Raw genomic sequence first — 19,798 nt, forward strand, 5'->3', positions numbered from 1 at the left:
ATGTAGTTCGCAATCTTTGATAATCTAAATAATTCCGTATATTTTTGGAGTTACATCTCTTTGAATATATGTAAACCAGAGTTCCTCCCTTTTATTTGTTCAATTTGCTTTAGAAATATAAAAAATAGACATTGTAAATATTGGAAGCAGACGAAACAGTTTTTACAGAAAATTGACTCTTTTAGAAACAACAAGAGGACAGTGAGTAGTCTGTCTGCTTGTTTACATCGATAGTTTCCGTTTGCTCTGAAGCGCCAATAAGACAGCGGAGTTAGGAACCCCTTGAGAACAGACAGATTAGAAATTATAAATGAACGAATGAAATGACTAAGTGTTAGGAATCCCTTGACGACAGAGAGGTTAGAAATTATAAATTAATGAATGAAATGACTACGATTTGTGCATTTTGATTTATATCATACTGATGCTTTTTATTTTTAAAATGGGGGGGGGGGGGGCTACAAACAACCGGGAGAGTGTTCGAATACTATTTTTGTATACTTGCTTTTTTCACGGTGTATTAACCTGGGCCGTCAGAACACTTGCCCTTGCTAATATCTGCACCCAATGTCGCTTATTATAAAGTTGTCTTTGGGGTTATCTGACAAAACCATTTTAATTCCGGAATATTAGCAATGTGCATTGTATTTACGGGCGCATCTCACGAGTTGTCGCAAGCGTAGTTTTTGCCAGGAGAAAACAACTCTTACTGCTGCACCATTTCAACAAAACGCGGGTAGATGTCATTTTTACAGTCAACTTTAACCTTTTCTTTGAGGTGTTGAACTCTTCTCAAGAAACAGACCGTTTGAAAGTTGTTTTAAGTTATTAATAAGCAGATCAATATAGTTAAACACATAAGGTTATAAATGGCTAGCCATTTGTAAGTAGCTCTCGAGAAGGCAAGTTTGCACACGTCAGAATTTGTACGTTGGATTGCTTTCAGAGCAATAAGGATAAATACTTCCCAGAATTCTGATAAATATGTCTGTAGCCTTCTAGAATGAATTTCTCTGAGCTCTTTCGACATTCCAACCAATTGTGCCGATTTTCTATTGATGGGAAATATCTTGCTTCAGTTGTGGAATTTCGTCTGGTGGTCCGAGATGTGGACACTTTCCAGATCCAGAACTTGTTCACGTGTATCGACACTATACAGCACATAGAGTGGTCAGATGATTCACAGTTTATCCTTTGTGGCCTCTTCAAGAGAGGAGTGGTGCAAGTCTGGTCATTGGAACAGCCAGATTGGAAGTGTAAAATTGAGGAGGGGTCAGCTGGGCTCTGTGAAGTCAGGTATTAAAACTGGGCAGAAAATGTTCGCACGGTCACTTTAAATGTCAGTACATGATTGCATGGCAGTCATGTGATCTTTAGAAGGCTATTCGCATGGCTGTTGCATACCAACTATTCTTATAGCTATTTGTATGTTCTGCACCAGATATGCTGTTTTTCTATTCATTGTTGGTAAAACTACTACAAACAAGGCTCAGTTAAAGATGGAACAGTTGAACCAGTGCTCCTCTCTTACCATCACTTGGCTGGACAGAGACTGATATGGTATGTGGGGGCCCAACTCAATTTTAATCTTGTCCCAGCATGCCCCCCCCCCCCATACTTTGATATATTCTAACTACAGTGACAGCATTTGAAAGGCCTATTGTACAGTGTTACACTTGTACCGCTTTATCCCCTGCAGCAATACAAACTTAAGCAGATCCATTACAGGTCACATCCATAATCTCACATAGAAGATTACCCAGAATTACTTGCAGAAAATGGATGCTGATTTTTTTCTTCATTTTAACCATCATCTGCTAAGTTCTAACCAAACCAGTTACTGCACAATCTTTGCTTTGTAAAATATTCCTTATCTTTTGTATTAACCTTTTCTGTATACATCAGAAAGTTAGTGCACAGCAAATAAAAATATACTCAAACAATGTCCTATTTAATCATGTGTTGTCTGATAAAATCTGTCCTCAAACCTGTAATGGTATTGTTGGGTAACAACCATTTAATATGAATACAGATTTATGGACTGATTTATTTGACTAGGTATCTTGTTGCCCATCATCTTTCTAGAATTTGGCCACCCTTACTAAACCTATCTACATGTTGTATTTATCTGAGTTTCCATTATTCTGAGTATTTTGAACCTGTCCCTGATGCATTCACTGGTATTGTAGGTAAACAGCAGCTGTGTGAATTGTCTTCCAAAGTTGGTATATAGCAGCAGTGTGAATATACACTTCCTTAAAACTGTAGCAATTTAATTGTGCAAAGACATAATAATCATTAATTTGCATTACATTTCATTTAAACTAGGAAAGTAGCTGCATTTTTTAATTGCTGAGGGATTCATCAATCCTATTTCCTGAATCCTGGGACGAGCTTTAGTTTCCAAGGTATTTGCATGCAGGAAAGTGAGACAAATTTATAGAGATGGAGAAATAAGCAGGGGTCCATTCATAATGATATGTTTTGGATGTTTTATAACCTACAGTCTCTACAAAATACTTCTATCAGCACCAATATTTAGTGTTTATATGTACCTCATTCTTCAGTTACATAACTGCCCCCAGTTTTCTTTAATCTTACTTGTGCTATTTCATTGTTGTAGTTAATGTCAAGGTCAGTCTAATATTTACTCATGCAGCTGTGTTAAATATTTACTGTTTAAAGCAAGTTTTGACAAATGAGGAATAAATATTGTTTTAACATATCAGTTACATTTTAAACATAATATTTTGTGTATATTCGAGATTTCCGGACTTCCAGATACTGACCTCACTTGGCACAGTTTGTGAACTTGCTGATTCTTAAGTGTCAGTTAGTCCAAGATGCATGATGATTATAAGGTTAACATGTGTTGATGGTGTTAATTGTTAATAATAAAAGTCATGAAATTTCTATCACAGGTGTTTGATATTAAAAGTACTAATCTAAAAAAATTTATCACAAAGGTTTTTGCTCAAAATGTAATCAATGTAATAAAAATGTAACATCCACAAGAGACGTTTATGATCTGTTGTTTACTTGATAATTACAGGAGACTGATGCATACTGATTGGCAAACAATTGAACAGATACAATTAAGTGTTCCCAATCTCAAAAGTTGGCTAGTGTCAAATATTTTGATGCATGTTGCCAATTTCAAGGTGACTAGATAATAACTGTTAAGTAAATGGTTAAAATAAGTGTTCAAAAATCCTTCAGTTGTGAATAAAAATAAATCATTACAAACAGTCTAGCTTTCGTTATGTTTGACATTTTTGATGAGGTGAATCTGCTGTCTTACCTAGGGAAAAAGGAATTTCCTTAAAATATCACATATTTTTTAAATCTTGTTCTGTTTGATTAGGTTTGGGATATTATGTTTAAAGAAAGTTCAGATTTAGCAGTTGGATTGACCTAGGCATGCTCACTTGTATAAAACTTTGTTAATCCTGTTAGTTTTCTTATCACAGACAAGAGACCTATTAGACAGGCAGATGTAAGTTTGCTCAGGAACACATGAAACAACCAGATGGCTTTGATGCTCAAATGAACTTACTCCAACCCTCTACTAAGAAAGCTAACCTACTCTGCAAGACATCATGTTCAGTTAGGAGGATAAATAGATACCTAAGCAGGATTTGAACAATTTCTCATGCTGGGGCTGATTTTACTTGCAGTGCAAAATTCTTAATCAGTAGTGAATGTAGAATATGAAAGATAAAAAACATTTCATAATTGCTATAAAAGAAGTACCATCTGTACTAACTTATAAGTATAATCAAACTGCAAACAACAAAGATCCTGATCTGCTGTAGCATAATGCACCTACAGATTTGGGTCTGCTTATTTGTTCTATTGATTGCTCCTAACAACTGCACAGACCTAGACCTGCAGGTGCATTATGTGACACCAGATCTGGGTCCATGCATTTTGCAGTTTGACTTGACTTGTGTGCAAGTACCCATGGTCTATCAGTAAATGACAACAGGTGATTGCATGACAGTTAACATTTGAGATCTTATTGCTCCAGTGAATGAAATAAATGATATTTAGGGACAAATACCAAGACACCTCCAAATTGTAACTCTATCTTTATAAATATGGTATGTGATAAAATGCAGGTGTTCTAAACATTGCAGAACGATTTAAGATATGTGTGAATTAAATTGTGCAGAATGATGCCTATAAAAGCAATGTGCAAATGTACATACGTGTGTACCAGTAATTTGTCTTTTAATCAAAGAGATAATAAGGCAGTGATAATCGTTTAAACAGTTGTCTTAATCTCCCTATCTACTAAGATTTGGTCTATAGACTATGCAATTTCACCTCATCCCTTTACAATCCCGTAGACTGTTTGATAACTTGGACACTATGCAGGTACTTGTAGAAACATAAAACAAGAGAGAAGGTTGCCAAAACAATTGCTTACAGAGGACTCTGCTTAGAATTTTCATGGATCTGAAATACTTAAAAATATTATGATTAGAATGTAACCGATAACATGTTATATCTCAATACTTATTCCCTATTTTTTAGAACTTGCTCCAAATAATAAGCATTCAGTGTACGTTATCACATCTGTATGCGAAAATGCATGGCTAACCTTGACATGATCAACTATAAGATGGAAATGACACTTTGACTGTATCTTATGAAACAAAGGATTGACAGATGAATGAAACTGGGGGAATTTATACAAAAATAAGTGGTGCACATAAGCACAAACTACAGGTGCATATGCATATATATATATCTTGGCATGATGCATAAAGCATTACTAACTGAACATGACATTAAGTTCAGATACAAAACACCTATTAAAGGACCTTCATTATAAACCCTTCTCTTTAAGATGGAGTCCAGACAGTCGACATATCCTGACAACTGCAGATTTTAACCTCAGAATTACAGTTTGGTCCCTCATCACCAAGTCAGTGTCATACATACGTTATCCAAAGCAGTGCCAGAAAGGAATTGACTTCAGTGTGGATGGCAGGTATAAGTGTTATACTGCATTGTCACTTTATAATGCATGTCATCTGAGCCATAAAAGTAACCCAATGTTACTGATGAATTTACCAATAAAACCATTTCCAGATATTACTTTTTTTTACAAAATCATAATGTATAATAAAATGAAATCACATTATAATTATATTTTGTAATCCAAGAACTAAAACAATGTGAAATCAACTGGGTAATGAAGATAAACAAAATTTGACAGATTCAGTGCAGTTAATTACCATATATGTTATAGGATTGGCAATAATATTTTGAGGGACTTAAATAGTGAACTGTCAGTTTTGTATAATCAAGACTCTTTTTTTTTTAAATTTTCTTTGACTATTGAATTCAAGCTCGGCTGCCAGGCTCTTTCCCCTGGAGTACTCCATAATTTTTAAAATTTAATTGTAGTAGTTAGAGTGGTATTTCTGAAATTCAGCCTGTGAAATGTATGTCATTTTGCATCTTTGGACATCTATTTTGAGTCTGTACTCTGTCCATCCATTAGACATCTTCAGTCAATACAGCATGATGAATAAACTTGACATTTGATAAAAAGTTACCGTAAGTAAAATCAACATGTCCTTAGAAAATTGTATCTAAAATTTGACAGAATTACAGGTCACATCACAAGCTGATAACATCCTAGTGAAATTACACATGCACAAGGGTTGATCAATAGTTCCATAATGCTTTAAAGGAAAAGTTAACTGTTTACAATAATTTCAATTGTTCTTCGAAAAGTAACTTCCTTTTGACTTAATGCACTTTATCGCATCTGGTGGGCCTTGAAAACATGTGCAGCAGCCTATCACATCACAGCATTTGTTGCAACCCAGTGATTTCATCCCTTAGTTTGCCTATGATTTAGAAATGGTGTCACTTTAATGAATCTATCATTTTTGTAAATGGCCAGAAATTGCAAGGAGCTATATCTGGGCTGTGTAAGGGGTTGAGTGGTTGGTTTTTTGTAAGGTCTGCATTACAAACTTGGATGTGTGTGTGAGGGCATTAAGCTGGTACACAATAAGGCTACCCCTCACTTGGTATGGACACTTCATGTAAATTTAATCTGATTGGCCATTCACTGTTATGTTAAATGGTTCAGAACTATTCCATGTGTATTGAAGAACATAATTTACCCTACCTTTTCACCTGCCTTGGAAAGACATGCATTTAGGGTGATTGCAGTCTTGCATGCTGTTTTGTCTACTCAGGTTCATAGTAGTGTATCCATGTTAAATCCCATTAATAATCTTATTTCAGAAATTATACTCTCCTAATTAATACCTGTATAATAACTCTTTGCAAAATCTTTACCCATAATCTGATTTCTTCTTTATCAAACAATCTGAGCACCCAGTGGACACAAACCCTGTGCATCCTAATTCCTTGGTCAGAATTTTCTCTGCTCTTCCATGTGAAATATCGAAATTGTCTGCAACGTAACAAATTGTAAAACTTCTGTCTTCCTTCACATATGCTTCCACAGAATCAGTAATTTCTTTTGAAAGAAATTTCCTTGGCCTACCTTTCACGTTTTCTGTGATCATCTTTAACAGCCTTCTTTCCATCACTTAAACATTTCATTCATCTACTGATTTCAGATTTAGCAGGTACTTTCATCCATTAATCCAAGTCCACTATTTCCTACTGATTCTCCTAATTTTCCATAAATTATATAATCACTCTCAGTTCAAAATTGAACTTTGCCATTTTGCCACCAGATCTTCATATAAGGCACAGAAAATGATTACATCACTAAGCCTATGATGTCATCAAATTAAAAATGATGTAATATCCTAACTAGACTGACAAAACTCTTATGACTTTCAGTTGGTCTTCTTAGGAGATATTTCATTTTTTTATAAAACTTTTCAATCAATCCTCATATGCATGGATTGTTGACAATTTCAGTATATCAACATGGACTACATTGTAGGATATCATACATAACACATATTTCTGTATCTAATGTTTAATTTTAGCTTCTGATGCACAAATCTTTTCTACAGGTACATGGTTCTTGCAGAGAGGAGAGATTGTCAAGATTTTGTCAGCATATTTGCTTGTGATACCTGGGAATTGGTGAAGCATTTTGACACAGACACTGAAGACCTGGCAGGAGTTGAGTGGGCCCCCAGTGGCAGAGTTCTGTGTGTTTGGGAATCCCCACTACAATACAAGGTGCTTCTTTATTCCCTGGATGGCAGATGTCTCTCCAAATATAGTGCCTATGAGTATGCTTTAGGCATAAAATGCTTGCAGTGGTCGCCTACCAGTCAGTTTCTGGCAATTGGAAGTTATGATGAACGTGTCAGGTTGTTGAACCATGTCACATGGAAAACTATTGCTACTATTGACCACCCCGAAAATATTGAGAGTAAAAATTTAGTTGTGTACAAAGAGATTGAAACCAGAGCACCTGCTCCACCCAGTGGGGACTTAACTGACATTCCGACAGCCACTTTGTTTGCACCACAAAGTAAATACGAGGTGCAACAAGTTCCAGTGAAAGTACCAGTCATAAAACCTGACACAAATAAGCCAAATCCAAAACGTGGCGTTGGAACTGTACTTTTCAGCTCTGACTGTCGCTATATGTGCACACGCAATGACAACATGCCTCACACATTATGGATCTGGGACATTAAGAAACTTGCTTATGTTGCTGTGCTGATCCAAAGCTCCCCAATACGCTGTGTAGAGTGGGATCCTAAGAAACCACGTCTTGCTCTTTGCACAGGAACAAACAAGCTGTACATGTGGTCCCCAGCAGGCAGTCTTTGTGTGGAGATCCCTGTTGAGGGAACATTTCAGGTCCATTCCATCAAGTGGCACAGTCATGGATCATCTCTTCTTCTTTTAGGGAAGGACCAAATGTGTATGTGTTATCTTAATGACAATGTAAATGAGGCAGAATCACCAGTAAATTAATCAGATGACAATTTAACAACAAACCTACCTGCTATAACTCAATATTTATGATGATTTCTGTGTTGTATATGTTTTATATGCCACAAAAACATTTTTCTATTTCCCTATAACAATTTATTTGATTTTTTCCTGTTAAAAAAATACTTTCATGTGATATGGTTTAAAATGCTAAGGTATATCTCTTTTGAAAGTGTGTTGGTTTTATAGTACTCAGTGGTGTAGTCTTTAAAAGCAAAAAGGAACAGTTGAAGGTCCAGTATAGAGTTTTACATTGCATGCATGGCTGAGTTGTGAGCACCACATTTTGGGGGTTTACAGGCAAAAAAATTAAATGGGAAGGAAGTAACTTAGAATACAGTAGAGCCTGTTTTGAAAGAACGCCCCTTTTGCCAGACAATAATGGTCTTTCAAGACCATTGCAGGCTATACCAATATATAATCAGTAAATTTTGTGTATGAGGAACCTGGTTTCATTGCAGTGGTTCAGCACACGTGGTCTTTCATAGCAGTGGTCTCACAAGACAGGTTTTGCTGTACATATATCATAAAGATGGTGATACTATTGTGATCCATGCTACTTGTGTATTTCTCAAGGATCAAAACATTTTTTGGACAAACTTGACACATGCATAATTTAACAGAATGTTCACCATGTGTTTAATCATGACCTATCTTCATTTGGAAAGGCATGTTATGCTATGGCCAGCAGTTGATTAGAAAGGCAAAGACATATAGGTTGAAGTGTGTTGGTTTTTATTTCCAGACAGAAGTAGTTTTTTATATTTGGTATTTATGCAACATCTTGATGTTTCTAATGTGTGAGTTCTTTTTTGTTAACCGTAATCAATAGATTTCTAATAGCAACTTATTAAAAGTTGATTAGAAAATATAGAAAATGACTGCAAGCAAAGCACTTGTGATTGCTTTTGTGCTGATGAAATTAAGCATATTGCTGATGTTCTTGTAATCAAATAAATTTTAAGATTGACGTAAACTTTAAATAATATGTGCCTTAAAAGAGAGACTGAGTTATACTAAGGTACCACATACTGGGGTACATTATACAGAATTACTATTACATAAGTTATAGGGATACATGGCCATATCTGCCTTATAAAAGGGACAGAGTTATACTGAGGTACTATGCACTGTTTTGTATTATACACAGAATTGCTATTACATATAAGCAAAGTGTTATATTAAGATGCATTATGCTGGGATACATCATACACCTTATTGCCATCCATGACAATATACAGTATTACTATTACATAATGTATCCATGTTTACATAATATAATGGAATCAGTAGCCATACCCACCTTATAGAAGCAGCAGTGTTATGCTGTGTTATAATGTATCATTTATTACGTAAGGTAACATGATTCATGGTTTTTGCTGCCTTATAGAGCAAATGTGTTATGTTGAAGTGCCATATGCTGGGTACATTATACACAGTAGTACTATTACATAATATAATGGGATCCTTTATTATATAATGGGATCCTTGATCATACCTGCCTTTTAAAAGCAATAGTGTTATACTGAGGTACCATATACTGGGGTAAATTATATGCAGTAGTACTATTACATAATGGGATCTGTGACCATACCTAATTCATAAAGAGACCTTGCTATACCGAGGCATGTTATAGTGAGGGACTATTGTTGTATTAATTAGTTTTTCTAGAACTTTAATATAGTTTCCTTCATGTATGAACTGTATTTGATGGCAAAAAATATGTACCAGAAATATTCTGTTTATTTACTTTAATTTTGTATTTATTCATAAATATTAAATATTGTGTTATTAACATAATCATTAGCCACTCTGTTGTATAGTGTGCTTATTTTCAGTTTGTAGAAACAGACCAGGTTTAGATCAAGCATCATACAAATAAAATATTTACTTGACCAGAGCAAGACTTTATAATCATTTTAAACTAACCACAAATTGCAATCTTGAGGATGCATTGGGAACACATTATACAGTTCTGTGAGATTTGGGGAAGTATAATGCCATTTTTAGCACATGACAGACTTGTAGGACACATGAAAAGATTGCAGAAAATAATGATAAAGATTGTTTCAGATTTTACACTGAATCAAGCACACCCCAAACCAACTTACTGAATAGAGTGCACTCTTTACCATGTAAACATAAGATGATCAATTTCAATAGTTGTCATAAATGATTTACATCACACAGAAATGATTTACATTAGTTTTGGCTCCAATTGGGAGCACATGATCAATGATCATAGATAGAAAATGTAAAGAAGAGAAGATGAAATTGTAAGAAAAACTACTGCAGCACTTATTTCTAGAATGTATAGAGAGGAAATAATGAAGATTCAGTCGTCCAAAATAAATTCCTAAGGAGAATGGTTACTCAAAGATGAGGGATTCAAATCGTAGTATGGAAGGCCTGTGGCAAGGAGGCTGATATTGGTGTGTTTGTACTTTCTTCAGTAATCAAAGAAACAGGTATGGGTATCTGCAACCCCTGTTTTGTAAATGATCCAACTTTTTGACATAATTGTGGCATTTTTCATTTCTGGGATGAACATTCTGTAACAAACTTGTACACAGCATCATAGCTACCCTCTTAAAATAGAACTGACATCGTCATCATTATTAAACCAACTAAACTTATTTAAAGTTGTAAGAACAAAGATGTCTCTAAATAACTCTTGTATATTATTTAAATTTTTTTGAAGTTTGTGCTTTTGTCAGCAAACATGTACTTGACAGTCTACATGTATTTACAGTCTATTTTAAACACTATTCAACAACACTAAATGCAAAAAACTAATTTTTCAGTGAATGCTTATGGAATATAGCCCCCACCTAAAACGGTAATCTAATAAAGCACATTCTTAAATGTGATATAAACATTTGACATGATACAAATATATACCAAATTTGATAAATATATCTCAGATGATTGGGAAGATTCTAAATGAAGAGTGTGATGGAGAGACAGATAGTAACAAGTCTGTTTTAAAGGGGGATAACTCTTAAATTGCTGATCATACAGCCTTTCTCAACACGGTGTTTAGATATGATACAAGAGGACAGTTTTTTTTAAAGATATCTCAACCTGTTGAGATACAAGATAAATATAGTTTTCAAGCAATGTGGGATAACTAAGTACTAATCTGACGAAGTCTAAACCTATTTGGGACACAAACTCTATCATGATCCAGAAGATATCTATGTTGGTTCAAAGATATTATTTGAGGAATGTGGCACAATTTATATAACAAGCAGAGATAACTTAAAATGTTGATCAGACTCCATTTTCTGGCTTTGTTTGATTTATCACTCTGAAGTCTATACTGCTGTCTAGTTGTTGTAGGGTTTAACACCATTTTTCAGCACAAGAAAGGCTATATATGGCAGCCAGCAAAAACCCAGGAAAACCCCTGAAAGAACCACCAACCGATGAAAAGCTACTGGCAAGCTTTCTCACATAACCACATTGGCTGAACCCGAGACGAGAACCTATGTAGACAGAGGTGAGATAGCATTGATCTGTAATGGTAAGCGCTTTAGACCAGTGGCCACTCAGGGCCCAGTGCTGTCTAGTGTCAGGTACTAAGAACAGTTTGCAATTATGATAACATGCACTTTTCTATATATGGCAGTATTCACTCTTTGGTCTTGAAGAAGTGAGTTATAAAAAGAGACACAACTCACATTTCAATCCTGAGTAAAATGATTATACTCCAAAGTGATTTTATATTTTTGGCATCTTCTATACAGTCATTTCAATGCAAAATATTCATTGCAGGTAATTGCTTCAATATTTTATAACAAAAGGTTTTATAAATATTTGAGTCAATTCTCTTTTATGAGATAAAACAAAGAAAAGATTTAATTATTTAATATTCCGATTACATCTCTTTAGAGGAATAGTGGCAGTGGTAATGTTAATAAAAGAAAATATCAGTATTTTACAGTTTGTTTTTATACATTTTCTACAGGACAGAATCTTATGATACAAAATCATACCAATTTTCATGAAGATGTGTTAATACATGAACTTTATTTTTTACAGCACAGTCTAATCAAAATACAAACCACACCATATTTCTTGAGGATATTTCAATACTTTTGTGGGTTTTTTCTCTATATGACAGACCATTTATAATTCAAAACATACCCAGTGTCTTAAAGATGGATCAAAGGGTTCAAGAGATGTTAAGTAAACAAAAGTGGGATAGATGGACACAATTTGTAATAAAAATGAGGATTACCGGTACTCTGGAAATGCTAACCAGAGAGATTTTTTTTTACAGGATATGTCTAGTCACGATACAAATGCATACAAACTTGCAAACAAATATTTCCTTATTTGATGGACAAGCTGTCTACAGTACAATAACTGTGTTATCCTTAAAAAAAAAAATTTATTAATTAGACAACCCGAACCCACAACTTTTTGAATTGGCTATGTGTACCAACAAGCTGAGAGAAAGCAGGCATGTAATTGCCAGTTTTACTGAGGCACTGGGTTCCAAAACAGTCTGTCTACCGATAGAAATGCATACTATGATTATTAATGTAGAATTACCATATTTAAACTTTCAAAAAAGATGACACTCTGGAGAGGGGTATATCAGTATCAGTGCCTGTATAGAGATTTAAGGACCAAAAAGGAGCATATATCCAGGAAAAAGAGGACGTTATGAAACCCTAAATTCTTGACGGAAAAGGCTGTATATGGGAAGCAACTCTTGCAGACCAAACATTTCTGTGAGTTTGTCCTCTTGTACTATTCATTGGATGCCGTTTGTCCTCTTTCAACACCTTTTAGTATTGGTATTTATTTGATAAACTCAACATTTAATACACAAAAATTGCAAAACAAAGCAGACAACAGTAAAAACAAAAATCAAAACAGTACAACAAGCACATATGATAGTTAAGATAAACAAAATGTATACGAACATATTATAAAGAAGAGGTCAAACAAGGTGTTGATTCTGCCAACAAGTACGTATCAAGTCTACTCGTTGCCCAACAAAATGTAACTGCAGCCACTATGCAAAACACCCAAACCAGAAATGATGGTATACATCTCTAAGAAACACCCTTATATTTTTTATTAACTCTCCTTGCCAAAGGCCAAGTGAGACTTTGGTATGGCTAGTTGTCAGTCGTCCTGATGCTAACATTTATTTGTGAAAACTCTTAAGGACTTTTTTCTCAACAGATTTTGATCAAACTTGTGTTATAAGCTTGTATAATGAAGATCTGTTTGACTGTGAGTGACATACACGCATATCAATGATATGATTTTGAATCGGATCGGCTAAACTTGTGAACACACTTGAGGCTACATTTCGGATCAGCTTTTGATCAGATCTGGTATGCGAGCTTTTATCATCAGATATCACATAAGTTGAATTATGAGCGACATATATGCATTTTAGAGAAGTTGTCTTGAATCTGACTGGCTGAACTTGTGAACACTCTAGCGAAAATAGTTTTGGTCAGACTTGTAAGCTTGTATCATCAAGATTTCGCATCATTACGATTATGGAAGTTGTTCACGCACATGAATGAGGCTCCAGATTGATCAGATGATGGGAATCGAACCTGTAACCTTCTTGTCTTGGGTACAACGCCTTAACGACTGTCATCAAATTTCTCTTGGGTGGGGATGTTATTGGTTTCCAAGTTACGATTCCAGGGACTGTGCTATAAAGGGTAAGGACAGACCCAGAAAGTATGCTGATGACACAGATTAACTCTCTTGTAATGCCAAGAAAGCGTGTATACTTTAAGGGTGCGTCAATAAGTTTATAAGTTTTGAATCAGGGTCTAGTCCCACGGGGCGGGAGATATCAAGGGGACAATTCTGGTTGCATTAACGTATAATGGTCGAGTTGGTCTAAGAGAGAAGACAAATGGTACCAGCATTAATAGACAATGCTGTAAGTATGAGCTGCGGGCGTTTTCTTTCCCCTAGAGTTTCAATATGTGCACGAATTTGCATTCAAAAGTTGACGTGTCATCTACCAGGTAAGCGATATCATCTCCACTTAGGTCTCTTATTTTTATGTGGTTTATTTCTTGTGCATCAAAATTTAAAAGACATCAACTTTCAAATGAATATAAATTAAAAAATGTAAGAAAATGCAAATAAAAAGAAAATAATATAACGACATAGATAGAATTTATGGAGAACAAACTTTTATTTTAAACAAGATAATGCATGCGGGCAATTAGTTAAGTATAATGTATTTTCTTGAAATTTTTATACCGTTTGCAATCAGCGATGTTGAGGACTTTGCAGAGCAAGACAAAGAACAATATTAAAGACGTCTTAAATTCATTAGGAAAAGTTTTAGTATATTCTGCTTCTGTTCGAAAACATGTATCTATGTCACCTTTATACAAAAAAATTTCAAACGAATAATCAAAATCGTGACCATTACTCTCATCCATTTTAATTTAATTAAATAGTTTAGAAATTCAGAAATAATCTCAGCAGAGCCTAGACATATTTCATTAGAAATTGATGAGTGTAAACAATTAAACATGGCTGATGAAAATGGAAGAAGAAATAAGCGGTACGAACATGACTGAAAAATAGTTTGACAAAATAGACGAGAAACAAATCAAAATGACATGAATGTTTGTAAATGATGGAGCTTCTAAAATTTCTAAGTCAATGTCGGGTGTTGCCTTTCTTACTGTAACATCACCGATTACCAGTTCCCTCCGATCGACAACGTATACAGTTTAGAGTATAAACTAAACTCGATAACCTTTTAGCTCACAAAATGAACTAAAGATGACTACATGACTTGAATGAAATAAAATATATCACTGGACTGTTGTCTTTCAAAATGAGATTACCTGTATGCAGCAAATGTAAGTTTGATTATATTCCCAAATATTAATTTTTGAAAAGGTAAATGAAATTAAGGAATCTAGAAATGCTTAGTAAATAAGATAGTTCTGTAATGTGGTTGGTCCATTTGTGGCTTTAATTACAATTGTTACAATAGCTATCATTACCAGAGTACCTGCTAATGGCGCAACGAAGTCAACAATGAAAGACTGACTGGATGAAATTCGCTATCTTGAATGATTCAACATTTATTCTTGTATCTCGTTCCTCGATGGCCTTTTAGTATTTTTAAATGTTTTAGTCGGTATCACTTGTTTGATCAGTGGAAATATTTTCTCTACTTTTCTGGATCAGATGGATCAAAAGCAGAACATGGTATGACATAATCTACGGTTAAATCATCTCCACTAAAAACTACAGGATTTGAAAATTGTTATCTACAATAAAAATGAGGTGATAAAACAAAAAGAATTTTCCCACGCAGTGTCTGATTTAATATTTTGCATCATGCTTTAAGCGAATTAATTAACCATTTTCAACATAATAGTATTTTTTTATTTCTGTTAGGTAACAGGAGATAAAGCGTTAAAAAAACAAATACAGAACAAAGAAGGTCAAGAAAGCTGGATATATAGAAATTACAGTAAGCAACTATGTTTTCAGGTTATCTGATTACAGTGAAACTGATGAAGATAGAACTAGACATGAGATGTCAAAAGAAAAATGACAGACCAAAACTGTAACACTTACAACAACTCTTAAGTTATAGAAGGTAATAAACAAGACTACCAATTGGAAAACATTTATATGTATAGAATTACTTTCGTTTACGACTACATCATGAGAGACCGAGACATTAAAACCATAGTAGCATATAAAACCTCACAGAATGCGCTTCAACGGTGTTTTGTTACTGTGTAGCCAAAGCGATCCAGAAGTTTTACAACTCAGCGATTGTACAAATCTCAGTGCTATAAAAGAGCTGCCAAAGAGGTTTTTTCACAGATTTTGACTGATACAACAGTCTACAGAATCCACAACGTAATTTTATTTATGAATAACAGAAGTACGCAGAAATCAGTAAAAAGTAAGTGGTGACTATTTTTAAACTGATGACCATCGTATTTGACCTGATGTGAAAAGCACACATTATAATACATTGTTCTTGTTAGCAGTTATTTCAACAAGGTATACAATTTTAAATCAACACACAAAAAATGTTGATGCACACAAAAAGTTCCGAAAGTGTGTGTTGAAATTTTGTACGCTGATAACCACTGTAACTTGATTTGAGAATTACACCTGATTCTCTAGCAAATACTTAGACAATTACCAAAAATTAATTATGTTTCAGACATGTATAAAGTGCATTTGAAAGAATCTCGTCAGAAGATAATTCATGCAATGACTAACTGTCGAAAGTCCATGTATTGCACAAAATCTGATAGACACTAGATACGAATTTTAAAAAAGCGTGGTCTTAAAAGAACACTCCTTCTTAACTGTGTCTCATTTTGCAAAGACCCTAGTTCTGAAAACCATACAAATTAAATCTAATATGCCTGTTTTATTTTTAAAACATTTATGGAATCAGACCCTAGTGTCACCGCTTACTTCCAGATGTTCTCTCATCGACACGTGACCATACCCTATTTCCACCGTTAATTGTGCTGACGTCTTTATGTGCTTGCATCCATTATGTTCTGGACACACCAAGACATGGCTGGTTTTGTGTCACTCTGGTAATAATTATTACTTCTGCCAATCTGATTTAAACCAGATCTCCACTGTTATACGTAGGACAGTGGAGATCTGATTTTAATCGGTCTGTACTTCTGGGTCAGTACGAATGTAGCCCTAGTCTATTTTTAAAACATTTTTTTCCCCTCTTTCATTTTGGTGGTGATACAAGAGATATGTTTAGGCATTCTTTGTATTGATTTAAAGGTAACTGTTTATTTTGTAGATATTTAAGTATTGTTGTGTGGTTGTCTGTGTTTCGGCGACAGTGCACAGCGAATTATGAGACACAGAGGCCGATAAGCGAGTTCGCTATCCGCGATTTAAAATCCAATTTTGTATATTATCCCTATGCCAACCTGCTTTAGAAGATGTATGTTGAGGGTAACAAAACTGTTCCAAATACTTGACCCTAATAATGTATCACCGTAAGGTCAGTCTAATATATGTCTTCATTTTAATTTAAAGTTAAATTCTTCGCTAAATAAAAAGTATGTTAACGTGTTTTGCCTAACTCAAAATTTCCCTTGCATTTGGAGTATTTTCGTTGTCAAATCTTTCAGTTTGGGAGATGCATAAATTTGCATGTTAAGGTCTTTAATTTCGAAGGTAATTAAGTCTTCCATTTAGTCCAATGTCCCATAATGCCTAAGAGAAGTAAACTGTTTGTAAGTTTTTTATATAAAAAAGCAACGGAACTAACAAAGTTTGTCATGAAGTTGAAAGGCAAAAGAGATTTCCATTAACAATTTGTTACTTTAGAACCATCTCGGCTTATGTCTTCGAGGCAAAAATATGTCCAGATTAATTCCAAATTACGCATGATGTTACTATTCGAAATTAGCGGAGGAGTTCCGATTGAAAAGTTTCTGGATGGAATTAACACTGTACTGTAACAAACGGTAACTTAAATGAAATAAGCTGATAAGTTTGAAGTTGTCTTTTCCTGGTATCTTTCGTATTCCTTTCAAAATATAATTTAACGTTGTCCATGCAGGTCATATTTATCATTGTGATTGCTGGACATAGGTTTAGCTGCACAAGGATGATTCGGGTTCAGAAATGATGTTTGTCGAATGTGGACCGGTCGGTACTACTATTACCAAATTACTATTGACCAGTAAAATATCAGGATATTTAAGTTTCTGTTTTTATCCCGCTGTATCAGTAATCAACGTGTGAGGCATTGGAGAGGTTGAATGATTTTCATTTCCAATCAGTGGGTCCGCCAATGTGCCGATTATTTTAAAGTGATCTCTGACAGGAGGTCTAGTCCTACCTGTAAGACCCGACCTCAACAAAATCAAAACGTGCTATGTCTTACATGTATGACTAACAGGAGGCCCTCAATTTTGAGGCTCTGAAAAGAGAATGTAGTATTACTGTTGCTGTTGGGGGGGGGGGGGTAATGAAGGCAATACATTTATTAGTTTTCCATAATTCATAAATTTAATTTAAACCTTTGCATGCACGAGTTGTAATTGATCCATTAATTTTGACCTATGCTATTCTTATGTTAGATTACAAGGCATATTTTAGTAAGGTAATTATTGTTTTCTTGCAGCAGGTGAAAGTTTTTAGGTATACACTAGGCTGATAAATGAGCCCTACAACCTTGATGATACTGACTGGCAGTATGGGGTTGATCTCGTCTGTTCATGAAAACTTGCAAATATCTGCAGAACATTTTGTCCACACACATTGGTGTACATTTTATACACTTACCTGTATTTCTCGCAGCTGTGGAGCTACCATTGGTAGAATGGTTCTTTTGGCAACATGTATATTATATTTCTGATGCAGATCCTATGTTTCACAACTTGTAAATCCACTTGGAATAGCACAACCCTCTGTCCCATGGTAGTTTTGAATTTTGCGCAAGATATGGCTGTTACCAAATACTGGTAAGTGTCTAATGTGTATGCAGGTGTTTTTCACAAAAATCTGATTGCAGCAAAATGGCACATTTTAATGAACAGGTGACATCGTGCCCAGATATCATCCATCAGAATCAACACAGATTTCAGGGTTTGATTTATCTGACTAGGCACACACAATCCAGCATAACATGGCATGATAATAAACCTTGTATTTTCACCTGCTAAAAAATTAAAGTTAGAAAATGATGAAAACTATTGCACCAGTCATTATTTATGTCATTCTAAAACAGGTTGGGTGATGTGTATCAAGCATTCCCAATGAACTAACACTGTTATTGGGATTTGATAATTTGGAAAAGAAATGGCATGCTGAAGACTTGAATTATTATAGATATACAAAGAAAGAGGCAGTTTGTGTTCCTGTCAGTCATACCAATTTTTCAGACTTTCTGATTTTGTAAAATATTTTAATTGTAATTTTATTTTTTAATTTACAGGTCACATATGAGCAGGAAATTTTCATCATGATATACCTCAGAACACAAGAGGAAAGAAACTGTAACAATAATAAAAAAATGGATAACCCAGTCCAAAATGCAACAAATACAACTAAATTTTTGTCTGTGTACAAGCAGTGTGAACAGGGAAGATCTGTTATTTTGCGTTCAAATCTATGTTGTCTTCTAAGGAATGCAACAGACCCAGATGGGAGAATTACTTTGAGACAAACTATTCCTAACACTTGGTCTGTTTATAAAAGTGTCAGGGCATTCTTTTCACTACCCAGGGTTTATGCGAGTGAGTTAGCTGTGGAGACAGCTGTGGATGTACCTTTGAGTGACACAGATAGAGAGATTGAGGTGGCCATACAGAAATACTTAGCCAAGGAAACACCAATGGATCGTTTGAAGGAAATGTTCAGTAAAAAGTAAGGCAACAAACATTTTACATTTCTGTAGCAGAAACATGAGGAGAGAGCTTAAAATGAGCATGCGTGCTTGTTGCTCATGTCTTGGTGTATTGAATCTACATCTAATGGACATTGATGCATTTCAAAAACATGCTTCAGGGGTGGACAAATCAGCAGTCCTCACACCTGGTACTCTGTAATTTTGTTTTTAGACTACTTGGCTGGAAGATTCTAAAGCATGCAGAAGTTCTGGCTGCATCTGATATTTTCTTTTGTTTTTTAGTCAACTCCCACCCCCAACAGCTTGTACCCCTTCTGATTTTAAAAATAATAAGCCTAACAGGTGGAACAAAGTGAACAAAACTTGGTTATTTCATTCTTTAATGATTTTTTTTTAAACCTAGTTATGTACAAGGAGTCCCAAAATGTCATCAGAATAAACGGAAGTTTCGAATGT

At 34.8% G+C, this 19,798-nt stretch overlaps 2 protein-coding genes across 4 annotated transcripts in view; both read left to right on the forward strand.

Moving 5' to 3' along the window:
* Positions 1-701: 701 nt before the first annotated feature.
* LOC149788055 (WD repeat-containing protein WRAP73-like) lies at positions 702-9,862 on the forward strand. The gene is made up of 3 exons (XM_089974334.1): positions 702-1,296; positions 4,856-4,999; positions 7,023-9,862. Exons 1-3 carry the CDS (start codon positions 1,004-1,006, stop codon positions 7,942-7,944), a joined length of 1,359 nt encoding a protein of 452 aa, XP_089830460.1. The 5' UTR covers positions 702-1,003; the 3' UTR covers positions 7,945-9,862.
* A 7,488-nt stretch (positions 9,863-17,350) lies between these two features.
* The window catches only part of LOC149788056 (complex I assembly factor TIMMDC1, mitochondrial-like), a 28,630-nt gene continuing 26,182 nt past the window's right edge, over positions 17,351-19,798 (forward strand). The window contains exons 1-2 of one of the 3 annotated variants that reach the window (XM_089974342.1): positions 17,351-17,453; positions 18,929-19,359. In XM_089974342.1, coding sequence (XP_089830468.1) covers positions 18,956-19,359 — 404 coding nt within the window. In that variant the 5' untranslated portion in view covers positions 17,351-17,453; positions 18,929-18,955. Of the gene's footprint in view, positions 17,454-17,512; positions 17,638-18,928; positions 19,360-19,798 lie in introns of those variants that run through there. The other 2 variants (XM_089974343.1, XM_089974341.1) reach the window with 2 other exon arrangements.

Source organism: Sinohyriopsis cumingii, chromosome 11, assembly GCF_028554795.1.
Source record: "Sinohyriopsis cumingii isolate HCF-2022 chromosome 11, ASM2855479v2, whole genome shotgun sequence".
Taxonomy (NCBI): Eukaryota; Metazoa; Mollusca; class Bivalvia; order Unionida; family Unionidae; genus Sinohyriopsis; species Sinohyriopsis cumingii.